The 15,324-nt window shown below is 42.5% G+C and overlaps 1 protein-coding gene across 15 annotated transcripts in view; it reads right to left on the reverse strand.

Annotated features, from left to right (window-relative positions):
- LTBP1 (latent transforming growth factor beta binding protein 1) overlaps window positions 1–15,324 on the reverse strand; it is a 442,908-nt gene that overhangs the window by 257,275 nt on the left and 170,309 nt on the right. For 6 of the 15 annotated variants that reach the window (XM_061155622.1, XM_061155619.1, XM_061155620.1 and 3 more), the window contains exon 5: window positions 8,011–8,178. The exons of 1 other annotated variant lie outside the window; for it this stretch is intronic. In XM_061155622.1, the coding sequence (XP_061011605.1) occupies window positions 8,011–8,178 (168 nt within the window). Of the gene's footprint in view, window positions 1–8,010; window positions 8,401–8,467; window positions 8,485–15,324 lie in introns of those variants that run through there. 8 more of the 15 variants (XM_061155631.1, XM_061155630.1, XM_061155628.1 and 5 more) reach the window with 3 other exon arrangements.

Raw genomic sequence — 15,324 nt, forward strand, 5'->3', positions numbered from 1 at the left:
TTGTGACCCCATGGACTGTAGCATGCCAGGCTTCCCTGTCCATCACCAACTCCCAGAGTTTGCTCAGATTCATGTCCATCGAGTCAGTGATGTCATCCAACCATCTCATCCGCTGTCTTCCCCTTCTCCTCCTGCTTTCAATTTTGCCCATTCCAATGAGTCAGTTCTTCACATCAGGTGGTCAAAGTATTGGAGCTTCAGCTTCAGCATCAGTCCTTCCAATGAATATTCAGGACTGATTTCCTTTGGGATCGACTGGTTGGATCTCTTTGCAATCCAAGGGATTCTCAAGAGTCTTCTCCAACACCACAGTTCAAAAGAATCAATTCTTCTGCATTCAGCTTTATTTATGGTCCAACTCTCATATCCATACCTGACTACTGGAAAAACCACAGCTGTAACTAGAAGGACCTTTGTCGGCAAAGTGATGTTTCTGCTTTTTAATATGCTATCTAGGTTTGTCATGGCTTTTCTTGCAAGGAGCAAGTGTCTTTTAATTGCATTGCTGCAGTCACCATCTGCAGTGATTCTGGAGCCCAAGAAAATAAAATCTCTCACTGTTTCCATTGTTTCCCCATCAATTTGCCATGAAGCAATTGGACTGGATGCCATGATCTTAGCTTTCTGAATGTTGAGTTTTAAGCCAGCTTTTTCACTCTCCTCTTTCACTTTCATCAAGAGGCTCTTTAGTTCTTCTTCACTTTCTGCCATAAGGGTGGTGTCATCTGCATATCTGAGGTTACTGATATTTCTCCTGGCAATCTTGATTCCAGCTAGTGCTTCATCCAGCCCAGCATTTCTCATGATGTACTCTGCATAGAAGTTAAATAAGCAGGGTGACAATATACAGCCTGGACGTACTCCTTTCCCAATTTGGAACCAGTCTGTTGTTCCATGCCCAGTTCTAACTGTTGCTTCTTGACCTGCATACAGATTTCTCAGGAGGCAGGTAAGGTGTATTCCCATCTCTTGAAGAATTTTCCACAGTTTTCTGTGATCCACACAGTCAAAGGCTTTGGCATAGTCAATAAAGCAGAAGTAGATGGTTTTCTGGAACTCTCTTGCTTTTTCGATGAACCAACGGATGTTGGCAATTTGATCTCTGGTTCCTCTGCCTTTCCTAAATCCAGCTTGAACATCTGGAAGTTCTCAGTTCACATATTGTTGAAGCCTGACTTGGAGAATTTTGAGCATTACTTTGCTAGCATGTGAGATGAGAGCAATTCTGCGGTAGTTTGAACATTCTTTGGCATTATCTTTCTTTGGGATTGGAATGAAAACTGACCTTTTCCAGTCCTGTGGCCACTACTGAGTTTTCCAAATTTGCTGGCATATTAAGTGCAGCACTTTAACAGCATCATCTTTTAGGATTTACAATACCCTCTTGGAGAGTACCCTCACTAGTTTGTAGTTTTTTAAATTTTGGTTGAATATATGTGACATAAAATTTACTATCCTCACCATTTCTAAGTGTACAGTTCAGTAGTGGTATGTATATTCATATAATCTCGATTGTTACCTGCAAAACAGAAACTTGGTACTCATGAAATATTTCCTTATTTCCCCATTTTTTCAGCAACACCAGCAACAACTACTACTATTCTAAGAATCTGATTATTCTAAGCATTTCATAAGTGGAATCATATCTGTCTTCTCATGATGAGCTCATTTCACTCAGCATCATGTCCTAAGGTTCATATGTTGTATTGCGACATATTTTTAATATAACAGGAGAGCAAGGACTTCGCCTATCTTGTTCATTGCTATATTCCTAAGGCCTAAACCAGTCCCTGGCACACAGTAGGTGTTCAATAAGTATATATGAGATAAATGTCCCCAATGCAAAGCCTTTTATCAATGGTTCACAGCTTAAATAAAGGAAATGTTCTGCATCATTTTATTTACTCAGTATTAGAAGATAATTTGAGAATGCCAAACATATTTCAGAGTAGTTGACAAATTCATAAACACTCTAAATTATCCAAATGAAAGCAACCATTTTCTTAGTATTGTATTGGCTCATCTTTCAAAAACATAAAGCCTGCACAATGCATTAAGGAGGAAATATATGTGCCAATTCCAAGAGTGATGTGTTGCTTTCCCCTGGTTTCTGTGCTGGATGATTGTCAAGGGATCTGAACAACGACAAGAAGGTGAAGGACTGAGGGTCTCAACTAAGCTGCTCCCCCAAAAGTCTCAATGCCTCTCCCTCCTGAGCAGTGATGCTGGTTTATTTAATGCCTCATTAAGAGTGAATTTCCTTCCATCCTTATGAGGAGAACCTACATAATGTGTATCATCATGGAGGCTTCCTTTCCACCCCACAACACTATAGTGTTGAGATGGCTTTGTGCCACACATGGGAGATCCCCCAGTGTAGGGCAGCAAACCAACCTCAAAACAGGTGAAAAGTGGCTAGAGGCTGCTGTCACTATTATGGGCTGTTCAGAGCTTCGATGATCAGACCACTAGTTTCCTGCCTAAAAAACTGAGAAACCTTCCCCGCTCTTCTTCAAAATGATAACCTTTTCAGAGAACTCTCTTAGTAAGTTCTGAAAGACTAAAATCCAAATGCTTAAGCTTGAAATTCAAGGTGCTCCATGGCCTTGCTCCAGTCTACCTTCCCAGCCCTGTCATCTAGTATATTACCCCCTTTTGAGTTTATATGTAACTCCTCTCAATTTCCATTTACCACCTGTGACCTCTTGTTTCCAGGTCTCAGTCTAAAAGGGTTCATTCTTCCTTCCCATCCACCCTTATTTTGGGATGTATCACCATGTCAAGCTGCATCATCCCCATCAGTCTATCATCACGCGACAAGCATTTACCCAGCTCCTCCTAGAAGCCAACATGTTTAGCAGCTGAGGAGAGCAGGAAAAACTAAACAGAAAAGTCACAAGCCATCCCTTCTCTCTCAAAGTATTCTTCCTCAGCTACATGTGGTATCTCTCCTCTGGGGTCCTGCTGTGCGTTTTCTACCTTAAATGGGGGTCATTTACACACATTCCTCATCTCCGCCTCAAAGCATAAGCTCTTAGAGGGCAGCTTTATGAATTTTTTGGTCCTGGAAATTTTACCACAGTGTTATCTACCTGATTCTTTAACATAGGAGGCACCACAGAAGGATAAGAGGCTTTTAGACTCTGGAATAAGAAAACCTGACTTAAAGTCATCTTTGACCAAACCGCTAAAGACTTGGAACTCATATCTACAAAATATAGATATTTACCTCTCTCAGGGGAAACAGGAACCAAACGAAATAACATGGGATCAGAGTTTTTATTGGGTTAGCCAAAAAGTTCATTCGGGTTTGTCCATTAACCTGAACAAACTTTTTGGCCAAACCATACATTAGCAAATACTTTTTGTCAGTATTCAACTGGTGCTAACAGAACATGAGTCCCTCATGTTCTCCTTAGAGAAAGCAGCATCACAGAAACCACATGTGCTAGTTTAACAATCATGATTGCCTTTCACTCTCTCTCTGCAAGTAAGTTATGCCAGACAACAGTGTTATTTTATTTGAAATATTCTGGTTGTGACAACATAGAATATCTATATTCTTCTTATTAGAAGAACTTATAACTACAAACAACAACTTAAAAGTCCCAGGAGGTCATCTTCACTACATCCCCATGAAATGCAAAGAATCCATTAAAACAAACAACAGTTAACCTGCTCGCCCACCCAACTCAGGATATGCGTCCATCTTGGAAAAAAAGCAAAGGCACTTTCTACACCAAAAGCTGCTTTTTGAGATAGTGTGCAGGGGCTGTGTGGTTTCTGAGAGCTTCTACGATGGCACACCGGGCCCAGGGCCAGATGGTGAAAAGGTGATGGTGCAGTCCATCGATCTCATCTTCAGACACTTGCAAATAGATCTCAGATTCAAGTGTGGCTTTATGAGCAAGTAAACATGCATACAGAGGGCTGTCTCACTGGTTTTGATGAGCATATGAACTCGCATTAGATGATACAGAAGAGATTCATTCTAAAAATCAAGAAAACTGGGTCAGGTCATGCTGAAAGGAGAGAAACGTTACTCTGTACCACAGTGTCTCCAACTAGGAATGATCAATGGAGTGAGAAATCACTTGGCAATATGGTGTGTTTTTTAGGTATTCTTCGTTAGAAATGTTCTAAAACATGTATTCATATTGTTTAGCTCACCCTCATGTTATTACCCTCTGGAGGAGGGCATGGCAACCCACTGCAGTATTCTTGCCTGGAGAATCCCCATGGAGAGAGGAGCCTGGTGGGCTACAGTCCATAGGGTCGCAGAGTCAGACATGACTAAAGTAACTCAGCAGCAACAGCATGTTATTACCAGAGGACAAAAAATGCTGTGGGATTGTTTTTATTAAAAGAGAGAGAGAGAGAGAGGTAAAGGCAGGAAAGTGCAAGGAGGCACAAGTCAGAATGCCATCAAAAAAAAAAGTCACATTTAGAGTTTGCTTCACAGAGGATTCCACTTAATGCAAGTATTCTGTTACATCATGTCAACATCACATTCACAAAATAGAGTTTATCCTAGAATCTCAGAGTATTTCTTGTGGACATCGTCTTCATCCGGGCTTCACTTTCAGAGTCGAATTAAGTAGAAGTTATAGTTATTTCTCCCACTGAATTACCAGGAAAAGAGACTAGATGCTTAATGGTCACGAGAAAAGCACCTGCCTCTCGCATCTGAACAGCGCAGACTCACAGTCACCACGGACCAGAAAGACAACACAGAAGCAGAACCAAAAACCAAAGAAGGAGGGGATTGCCCTGGCGGTCAAATGGTTAAGACTCTGCACTTTGATTGCAGGGGTTGTGGGTTCGATCCCTGGTGGAAACTAAGATTTCACATGCCACAAGGTGCGTTTCAAAAAAAAAAAAAGAAGGAACCAATGTCACCCCTGTGCCTGCTATAACCCTCAACCTACCCACTATCCTCTGCATTGTGTGGACAAGTGACCTGGACCAGGAGAGACCGAGAGCCAGATGAGCACCACCCATGGACACGAAGAAGCCAGTGTGCAGACCCGCGGCTCTTAAACACCGGCTGCTTACTCTCTGTGGTAACATCCAGCCTTCTCAGAAAACCCAGCTCCCTCAGGTTCTTCCTTCACTTTATCCCTCCTACACATCACAGTCAGACTCCAGGGAGGTAAAGCAGACATGAGGAGAGCTGGGCTCGAGCCCCAGCTGACTGACCTGCGTAATGAAGGGAAGCCAGTGTGCCTCAGCTTCCTTGTCCAAAAATATGGGGACACTAACATCTATTCTACCTGGACGTCACCACGGAAATGTTAAAACTTATTTCTGCTATTCTGATCATCAAAATGTATTATTTAATTAAGGTGCCTTAACTACAAAATCGATATTGTTTTCCCTGGATTATTTTTTTGGCTCCTTGGGGGCAGGAGTCAGCAAATGCTGGCACTAGAATCAAATTCAGCCCATCGACGGCTTTATAATGCAGCCACACCCATTCCCATACCTGCCATCTATGGCTGTTGTCACCATACCACACAGGACAGAGTGCGACACACACGGGGTGGGCTGCAAAGTCTAAAATGTTTACTCTCTGGCCCCTTAAAAGTTTGCCAGTCCCCACATTTCAGTAGCCTTAAATATCACAGGCCAAAAAGTAGCTGACAAATTACATTTTGAATTTTCCTCAAACCACTATTTTCCATGTAACACATCTGATTTGTCAAAAGATTTAACACCCTGTACATATATGTATATATATAGAGAGAGTACATATATAGAGTGAGGAAAACCAATTAGAAAACCACTTTCCGCAAGTAATAAAATCATATTAAACCAGTAAATCTCAAGAAGATATCTTAGATGCCTAAAAATGAATTTCTGAAATTCTCTATTGCTAGAGAATCATAATCTCCAAATTCTACAAAATTACCATCTTCAACAAAATAATTTTAAAAACTTGTCTGTCAAATCACCCTGAACGGGAATTAAAGTAGAGAAGAGAAACAGCTCAGGGTATAAATGAAACATTTCCCATGATTTCCGATGTGAAACTATTCATTCCTCTGCCCTCTCCCTTTTATTATTACTTCTTAACATCAAACTACCTTGTCAGTCCTCTTGCAGCAGAGTTGAGCCTGGCTCTGAGATTTTTCAGTAAATAGCTGTGCTCCGTTTTGTATTTTGAACAGGCTGTGTGCATCCTGTCCCTAAACATCTGCTTAAATGCCAGAGAGGAAAGTGCAGCATGTTTTAACAAGTAGACTTCCTCTGCTTCTCAAAGCCCTCAAATATTTAGTTTCGAAGTGAATACACCATAAGCCAAAAAATTACCACCCGCCCAATTACTCTGTCATTTCTACTGTGAAGGTTTATGAAAAGAGACAAAAGGAAGAGAAGCAGGCATTATCGATGATGGAGAAGGAAGAAAAGCAATGAGAATAAGGAAGGCAATCAAGGAAAGTAAAAACGGAAAAAAAGCCATTTAGCTCATAATAACCTAATTGGGAACTTCTTTTTCCCTTCCTTGTCTATAGCCCTCCAAAAAAGCCAAAAAACAGTTTCGCTTATTACTGATAAAGAAAAAGTCCTAAGGTTTTAGAAATGGGACTGAATTTTAGAAGCCACTAAATATAAACCATTTATTTTATGGATGGGAAAAACTAAGGTCCAGAAATATTAACTGCCACATCCCATGTATTAGCCAGTTAGCAGCAGCACCAGGATCAAAATCCAGTTTCCCCGATCATCAGTTTAAACACACTTCCCATTAGCCTCAGCTCCCTGCCCTGCTAAAGCATGATATGCCATTTGGCACCTAACAGCTAAATTCTTCTTAAAAATATGTCCGAAGTACCCCTATCATCACCAGGAAATTAACAATACCCCTTTAAATAGTATCTATGGGCACATGTTTTTTCCAAGTATAGACTTATCAAGAACAGTGCTTCAACCTCCAAAGAAACCCAAGTCACAATAAAGCAGCAGGATAATCAAAGAGCTAATGAGGACTTAAACTGCCTCCTTGTATTTTGTCTTGATGGAAATCAGTTTGAAATAGACACCCCCCCCCCCCGACCCACTAGACACATGCTCCCAAGACTAAACAGCAATATTCCATAAAAAGACCAGATCTAGCCAGTGTTATTATCTGTCTGACATTTGGGTTATTCTTGTGAGTAACTCATAAAGTAACGTGGGTGTCTGTGATTATTTGAGTACACATGGCAAACCATAATTGGTCAAAAAATAATAAAAGACATTTTTCCGTGACAAAAATACCGTATTGAATGACAACATGGCAGTGTGACAGCATTCAGTGGACCGCAATACTTTCTCCATTTACAAACTAGTAAAAAGAAACAAGAATGTAAAAGGAAAAGTCTTTCTGCAGTAACTACCATAGTTCATATTTAGATTATGAAAGATTAAAAGGTTTTAAGTGCTGACAGTAATCCAGGAGCACATCTTACCCCAAATCCATGTCATACATCAAACTTATAATTCTGCCTTTTGATATGCAGCAGAAACGTGGCAAAAGATGCAAGTCTGTATCCCCTTCTACAACTGAAATACACATATTTGACAATTTTAAGAAATTTTTTAGAACCTGGCTGTTTATGAAAGTTTCATCACCACCATCCAAATTTTCTCACACGAGTCAAATCTAACATAAATGTGACTTCTCACCGAGCAGATAAAATTTGAAATGGATCAATGCAAGCTGTACACTGGGGTCTTAACTTAAAGCCTCTTTCCTCCTGTCCCCCAGTACCTCCCCATCACCACAGGCTCTGTCCATGATAAGTAACCAAGGGTAAGACTCTCCTAGCCATCTCTCTCAGAAACCAAAAACCAAGTTAAAAATGATACCGAAAGTAATTTAAAAGATCTCATGAAGGCAGCATATTCGTACTGGTAGACAGAAACCCATTCAAGCAGAGAGCGGTGTGAATGGAGGGGGTGTCTAAATGCTACGAGCTCATCAAACGCTGGTCGGTCAGGACAGTTAGGGACCGTGGAGGAACTCACCCACTCGGAAGTTCGTGGCTGTCAGGGTGTCGGCAGCGTGACCATTCTCACTAATGAGAGTGGTGGTGTTCCCCTTCTCACAGCTGTTCTGACAGCTGCCCTTGGTGCAGGTCACTTTACAGATGCTCGGAGTAAAGACCACCTTGATGCGGCCAGTGTGGTTACTCACTAGGAGCGGAGGCAGAGAGAAAAAGAACAACAAACACATCAGCTTAGTATCCATGAACTTGCCTTGGAAGGTTTAAAAAAAAAAAGGAAAAAGAGAAAGGAAAGGAGGGAGAGGGGGAAAAGAGAGCCCACAACCCGGCAGGTTTAAGGAAAGAGGGAAGCCTTCAGTGCTCGCTGCTCTGTATCCAGTGGTGTCTCTGAAACAGGAGTAGGAAGCTTAGCAAACAGAACTCTGGGATGCACTCCAAAACCACATTTGAAGTCGAGTCACTGGAGTGGGATTACTAACCACAATGCTGCACTTTATTCACGGGCAGACAAAGAGCAGTACGGAGGGCACGACAGATGAAAGAGCCAGCCCTGACAGGCAGATGTAACGCACAGAGGTTGGCCGTGCACCTAGTGCTGAATAAACTCCTGTGTCCTCGGCTTGCATACTTTCCCTGTTCCTCCACTTATTAAGTCACTATTTGCAGCCCGACCCCTGGAAATGTTTTAGGCATGCGGCATGTCTGAAAACATCTGTCTCAAATCTCCTGGCACTCCCAGCTGAAGTGATCAAATCCTGTGACGCAGCTGCGGGAGCCCAGTGCTTTTTGACAACTCTGGGGCACTCTTTCTCCATATAAAATTTTTCAACCTATATTTCGTTTTACTGTGAACAAGATCCATCTAAAAAAAAAAAAGGGAGGCCAAGTCCCGGGGGCTAAAAGGTTCGTCTCTGTTAAAATGCCATCTCGGAGCTCTCACCGTGGCTCTTCACACACCACCTAAAGCAAGTATTTCTTTCATTCATACAGCCCTTTAAAAAAAAAAAAAAACCCAGGTGCTACCACCTGTTATAAGACAGAGGCAGCACAACATCATAGAATTGGCAGTCATCTTCAAGTCAGATTCTGGGTGGAAATCCTGGCTCTACCATGCTGTGACCTTGGACCTGTCATCTCACCTTTTCTCCAAAATTTGAGAGAATTAGCACTGATATTTTCCAGTCGGTTTTAACTTGTCCTGTTTATCAGGGGCCAGCAAGCTATGGCCCTGGGATCAAATCTGGCCCACTGTCTGCTTTTGTAAATAAAGTTTTATTGGAACACAGCCACTCATGCATTTCCATATTGTTTACAGCTGCTTTTGCACGGGAACAACACAGCCTCACAGAGAAGAGACGACTTCATCCAGAACTGCCACTTGCAGCCAAGCCCCAGTATAAAACTCTGGCAAGGCACAATGCAGAAGCCCTATTTGGATATCCACATTTGTGAAATGCCCCCAGCCAGGTTCTTCCACTTCTCAGGGGCCTAGGCAGAAAACAAAGATGGTAGCAGCAGCTCAAGAGAGTGGAAGAGAGATGATTCTTCTCTGAAGCTTTAAGGCTGGGTGGAAGCAGTGCACTTCCTGGTGTCACTGTGTTACTGCTGTGGTCATAGGAAAAGCCTGCCTTTGGGTCAGCCTATCTTCTGCCATCCCCTGCCCAACAGAAGAGATTCTTCCCCCTTTACACTGCTTTGCTTTGACCAGGATTGTATTTTCAGACAATCACCAAAGAAGCCTCTATAGGCCCTCAACAAAATGTGGTCAAATCTGAGCTTGGAAACAAAAACATTACACCAAAGGAGTCATCAGAATTTCAAGGTAGGAATGGGGCTTCAAATACATTCTGACTTCTTCTATTTGAACATCTGTAGGAACAGGGAGCTCATTACCCACTAAGATGGCACATTCTAGTCATGAGCTGTTTCTCACAAATGCTATTCTTAAGCTGAAGTTATGTCCTCACAGTCGGCTATACTGATTAATTCTAGTTCACCTCCCCTCACAATCTAATGCCTCTTCCACATGGCAGCCCTTCAACTCGTCAAAGATATTACAACAGAAACCAAGAAGGCTGACGTTACAAGGGATCTGAGAAGATCCGCTTGGGTTGGCCCTCTCACTGAAAAGAAAACGATTCTTCTGGAGCAGAAATACCCTCAATTCTTTTCAAATGTTTTCCTAAGACTGTTTCTCATTCACCAGTGGTTCTAACACAGAAGATCAGGATACATACTCTGGGGTGTGGGGGTATCTTAGTGGCCTACCAGGTCTTCCGGCCCCTTCCAAGAAGGCACCCAGAAACTTTTTCTACAAAGAGCTACACAGTGAATATTTTAGAGCCGTAGACCTACAGGACTCTGCTGCAACCAATCAACGCTGCTGCGGTAGCAGGAAAGCAGACTGCAAAATCCCATATGTCAATGAATGAGTGCGGCTATGTTCCAATAAAACTTTATTTAAAGAAACAGTTTTCAAACTAGTGCTTTACATGCTTTCAGGACATTTAAAATTTTGGGTGGACGATGAAAGTGAAAGTGTATTAGTCTCTCAGTCGTGTCAACTCTTTGTGACCCCATGGACTATAGCCCACCAGGCTCCTCTGTCCATGCAATTCTCCAGGCAAGAATATGTGTTGCCATGCCCTTCTTCAGGGGATCTTTTCAACTCAGGGATCAAACGCAGGATTCTTTACCATCTGAGCCATCTCATACATTTTAAAAACTACAATGGAATGCTGATTCTAAAACAGACAAAACTCACCTAGTTTGATTTTTTTTTTTTTTTTTTTTTTTACAGTAGAAGGGAAAAAAATCAGCTTACATTGTCAGACCACGCTTACAAATATCTTGAGAATATTTTGTGTGTCTAAGTGTGTGAAGCCCACAGGGGTAAAAAGGGACAACATCGTCCCACTTCAAAAGAATATAAACTTCTATTTTTTCTGGCTCCTAGTACAATAATGAAGATGGAAATGTTGTGCCAAATATTTTGTCTTTTCTGGCATTAACTCGTAGTACCAGCAGCTGCCATGCAGATGCCCACACCGTTACCTAAATTATGCTCACTTAGGTGAACTGAGACATCCAAAGAAAGCAAGCCCTTCATCATTATTCCCATTTTACCTTCCAGCTACAGTAGTCACTTTATAGGCACTTGAGATTCTCTAGGCCTATTGTTTTTAGTATGTTTCTTTGCCAAAAAAATTCTTTTTGGCCTAGAATTATCTGGATTTTCAAAAGACAGAGACAGTTTCACATGCCTTAATTCTGAGTTTTTAACACTCAACTTCTTGGAAGCAGAAGATATATTTTCTATTTCCCCCCTTGTGTTTCATAAGCATTCTGTTATAGTGTAATCTAATTCTAAAACAGACATTTGTATTCTCAGTGGATCCCCCTGTGTCTACAGAAAGCATTTATAATATTTCTTCATTATAATTAGTTTTAGTTTTCCACATCAATCTCAAAATCAATACTGAAAAACTCAACTGTTTGACATTTTGTCATCTAGAGCTCTGAGAGGATCTGTGTAGACATTAAATGCATTAGAAAATAGTCTTACCTATGTTCACTCTTTCCAAATCATTTCCACTCCTTTAAAATCATTTCATCATATCTAGGGTATTATGTGAAGAGTAAGTTTTATAGTACATACAACTATGATACAGTACTGAGTTTGAAATTCTTGGCATGTGATGAGCTGAATTTACTCATCTCTCAAGAGTTCAATGCGAAATTCATTTGGTCTTTAAGAGTCATCTCCCTCAAATGCCTTGAATAAATTAATTCCCAAGGGCCCTGTGAAAGGGAAAGTGAAAGTCACTTGGCTGTGTCCAACTCTTTGCGACCCCATGGACTATAAGTCCATGGAATTCTGCAGGCCAGAATACTGGAGTGGGTAGCCTTTCCCTTCTCCAGGGGAATCTTCCCAGCCCAGGGATAGAACCCATGTCTCCCGCATTGCAGGCAGATTCTTTACCAGCTGAGCCACAAGGGAATAAAGTAGGTAACCCAATAAATGTGGAATAAACAAAGTGACTCAAAGACTAAACAACCCCACAAAGATCAGGGACTCACAGGTCTCTCTGGTCCACCACTGGGTTTACCAGTGATGAAAGCAAAGCCCACGGTTCAGATCAGCGGAAGAAGATCATCCCTAGCTGCACCCATTGGCTGACTCAAGTATTTCAAAATCTCTGAAGCCGAAGTCAGCCCAGTCAGAAGTTAATAGGGCAACTGTTGGCACAGCTTTCATGCTCAGTCCCTCTAACAAAAACATGTAATTTGTAGATCCTCGTAGGTAAATCAGTCCCAGAAATCTTTACCAGGCACTTTCAAACTTTGGGTTTTAGAGTCCTTGGCTACAAACAGATTGCCCGAAGCAACATAGCCCCTCCACTGAGCCTTCGAGTCAGTCAGTCAAGACACTTGAGAGTCCACATCCCGTTTACAGCTTCTGCCAGACCCTGGGTGCATTCACACCACCAAGAGGAGGTGCTGGCACATGGGTTAAAACAAACCACAGACATTCAGACTGAAAGACAGATGGGGTGGAAGCGAGGCCGATACCCTCCCCAATACAAAAACCTTTCATTTCTGCTTCCCAATCCTAACAGAGCAAAACTTAAAAATGCGAACACTGTCCTTGACAAATGGACTTCAGTCTAGAAAAAAGCACAGCTGCCATCTTTCAGTCATGAAACTAGGATGTGACCAAAAGCAAAGGCAGCCAAAGAAATAAATACAACAAGTTCAAGACTCACATCATAGGTCATGAACAAAGTCTCTCCTCGCATCCAACCAGAATGCTGTGACTCAGCACTCATCCAACGTCAACAAGAGGGGCCAACCAGCACCGGCAGGAGAAGGGAGGGGAAGGAGAAGCCTCGTCTCCGTGGGTAAAAGGCACCATCCTGCCTGGGGGACGGGGGCCTATTTAAAGAGACTGAGGAGCCGATTCAATACCCAGGTCACGTGGGAGAGAAACAAAGTGAACAGCTCATTCTCCAGCTTTGCAACCCACTGCCTGCCCCCAGGCCGAGGATTCGTTGAAGGACAAATCATAAACACATTAAATAATACTTAGAATAACAGGACTTGATTGTTCAGCTCTCTGGCCTTGCTTAACTCCTCCTGGACTATTAAAATAATGCCAATAGCGTCCTCTGTTCTCAAGAAAGGTCCTATGTAAACAGAAATCAGTATCAAATCCATTACTTCATCAGGTTGCCCCAGTCATGGAACATTCTTCAAGAGGGAAACAGAGGTAACTAGTTCTGCTGTGGGCACTTTCTCAGATGAGAATCTAGGGTTACAGTCCAGCACCATCTCTTGGAGCTCTTCCACAGAGAACTAACTGAATGAAGAGGTACGGAGATATAGTTGCTACGCTGGTGATATAAACTAAAACATCTGTGCTCCCTCCTTTCAATGCTCCCTTAATATTCACTGAAGGAAACTCTATCAGTTCCTCACCTCTTACAGAGGCCTCTATGATTTCCTTACATTTTTATACATGTAAGAAGATAGATATATAAAGAGGCAAAGGAAACAAGTATATTAAATCATTTAAGACTACATTTCTGGATATATTCTGAGTTTCTTGAAGAATGGCTTATTTCTCATAAAGCAGGTACTAAACATATGCCATGTTTAAAAATGTACATACAGTCCCCAAAATATTCGTTGGGCAGAAATGCTGCAGCTAATTAACTAGCTGTGCTCAAGTGTGACTTCACTTATTATTTCATGGAGAAAGGAGAAGCTACAAAGCTAAGCTACCAACTTACCTGGATTGACAGTTATCCTGCCTTTCTCCCAATAAAGGAGGTGGTCCTCCCTAAGACCAACTCTCCATTAAAGCAACAGATCCCCTTCCCCTCTTGCCCAAAGACTCCCTCCCTGTCTGCTCCCGTTAGCAGGCACACCTGCCGTACCACATCCCATCTGTCAAGAACACCTCTCCCCTCATCATCCCCACTCCACGGCCCTGCAGGGACCACTCTACTTCCCAGCTCTCCTTACAGCCAAAGCCCCCTAAGAGAGGCTCTGCTGGTTGCCTCCACCACCTCCCCTCCCATTCTCTCTTGAACCTGCCAGAGCCGAGCTCTTGCTTTCAACACTTCAAAGCTGCTCCAGTGAAGGTCGCCACTGGCCTCCAAATCCAACGGTAAATCCTCTGGCTCCTTATGAGTCAAACTGCCAGCCTGTTTGACACAGAACCACTCTGGTTCATGATACACTTTCTTAACTTGGCTTCTAGGTTATCCTATCCTCTTATGGTTCTCTCCTACCTCGCTGATTCTGTTCAGGGGAAGGCTCCAGAGCTCAATCTCTGTAGTCCTTTCCTTTTTATATGGACTTGCCAGATGCTATCATCCTACCTCATGGATTTAGATGCCTTATACAGATTTCTGGATAGAGAATGTTTAGCTCTAGCCTGGACCCCTCAATCTTGTATATGTGCATACAGGCACTGGAGATGTGTGTGTTTATGTGTATACCCAAGTACCCAACTATACAGCTGCTTCCGGGACTCTGCCAGGTAGGTGTCTAAAGTCTAGTGGTTATCCCAAGCAAACATTCAAAATTAAGCTCTGGTTCTTTCCTGTACCCACAATCTAATCTGTTCCTCTTCAAGTCTTCCCCTATCTCTGCAAATGGCAAATCTATTCTTGATCCTTTTTCGTTATGTGAGATGCAATACAACATGCAAGTCCTGGTAGCTCTATGTCCGGGGGGATGATATCTCACCACCTTCATGGCAAACACTTTGGTGCAATTCACTACCATCTTCTGTCTGGATTATTTCATGTCTCCCAGCTTGACTTCCTGCTTCCAGCTCTGCCTTCCTACAGCTTTTACCCCCACAGCATTCAGAGCATCCTTAAATGTACGGCAATCAGATCACGGCACTCTTCCCTTCAGTGACCTCTCATCTCATTCAGAATACAAGTCAAGAGACCTCCCAAGGGCCTAGTGGGCTCTCCACAAGCTGTGAGCGCCCCCACACCCTGACCATGTCTCTCACCCCTCTTCCCAATCCACTCACTCTGGCCTCCGTGCCTCCTTCAAATACTGTGCATATTCCTGTCTCAGGGAACTTCTTACTCCCTCTGTCTAGAATATGCTTCCCCAGATATACATAGTGTCTTCCTCCCCTTCAAGACTGCTCCAGAACATCACATGACCAGAAGATTTGTCCCAACTACCTGGCATAAAACTGCACATTACTGATTCTTTCTGTGCCTCGTTTTCCATTTCCTATTTATTCTAAAGACACTTTATAGATTTGGTATTTCACTACTGTCATTAAAAACACAGACTCCATGAG

The sequence above is a fragment of the Dama dama genome, chromosome 11 (genome assembly GCF_033118175.1).
Source record: "Dama dama isolate Ldn47 chromosome 11, ASM3311817v1, whole genome shotgun sequence".
Lineage (NCBI taxonomy): Eukaryota > Metazoa > Chordata > Mammalia > Artiodactyla > Cervidae > Dama > Dama dama.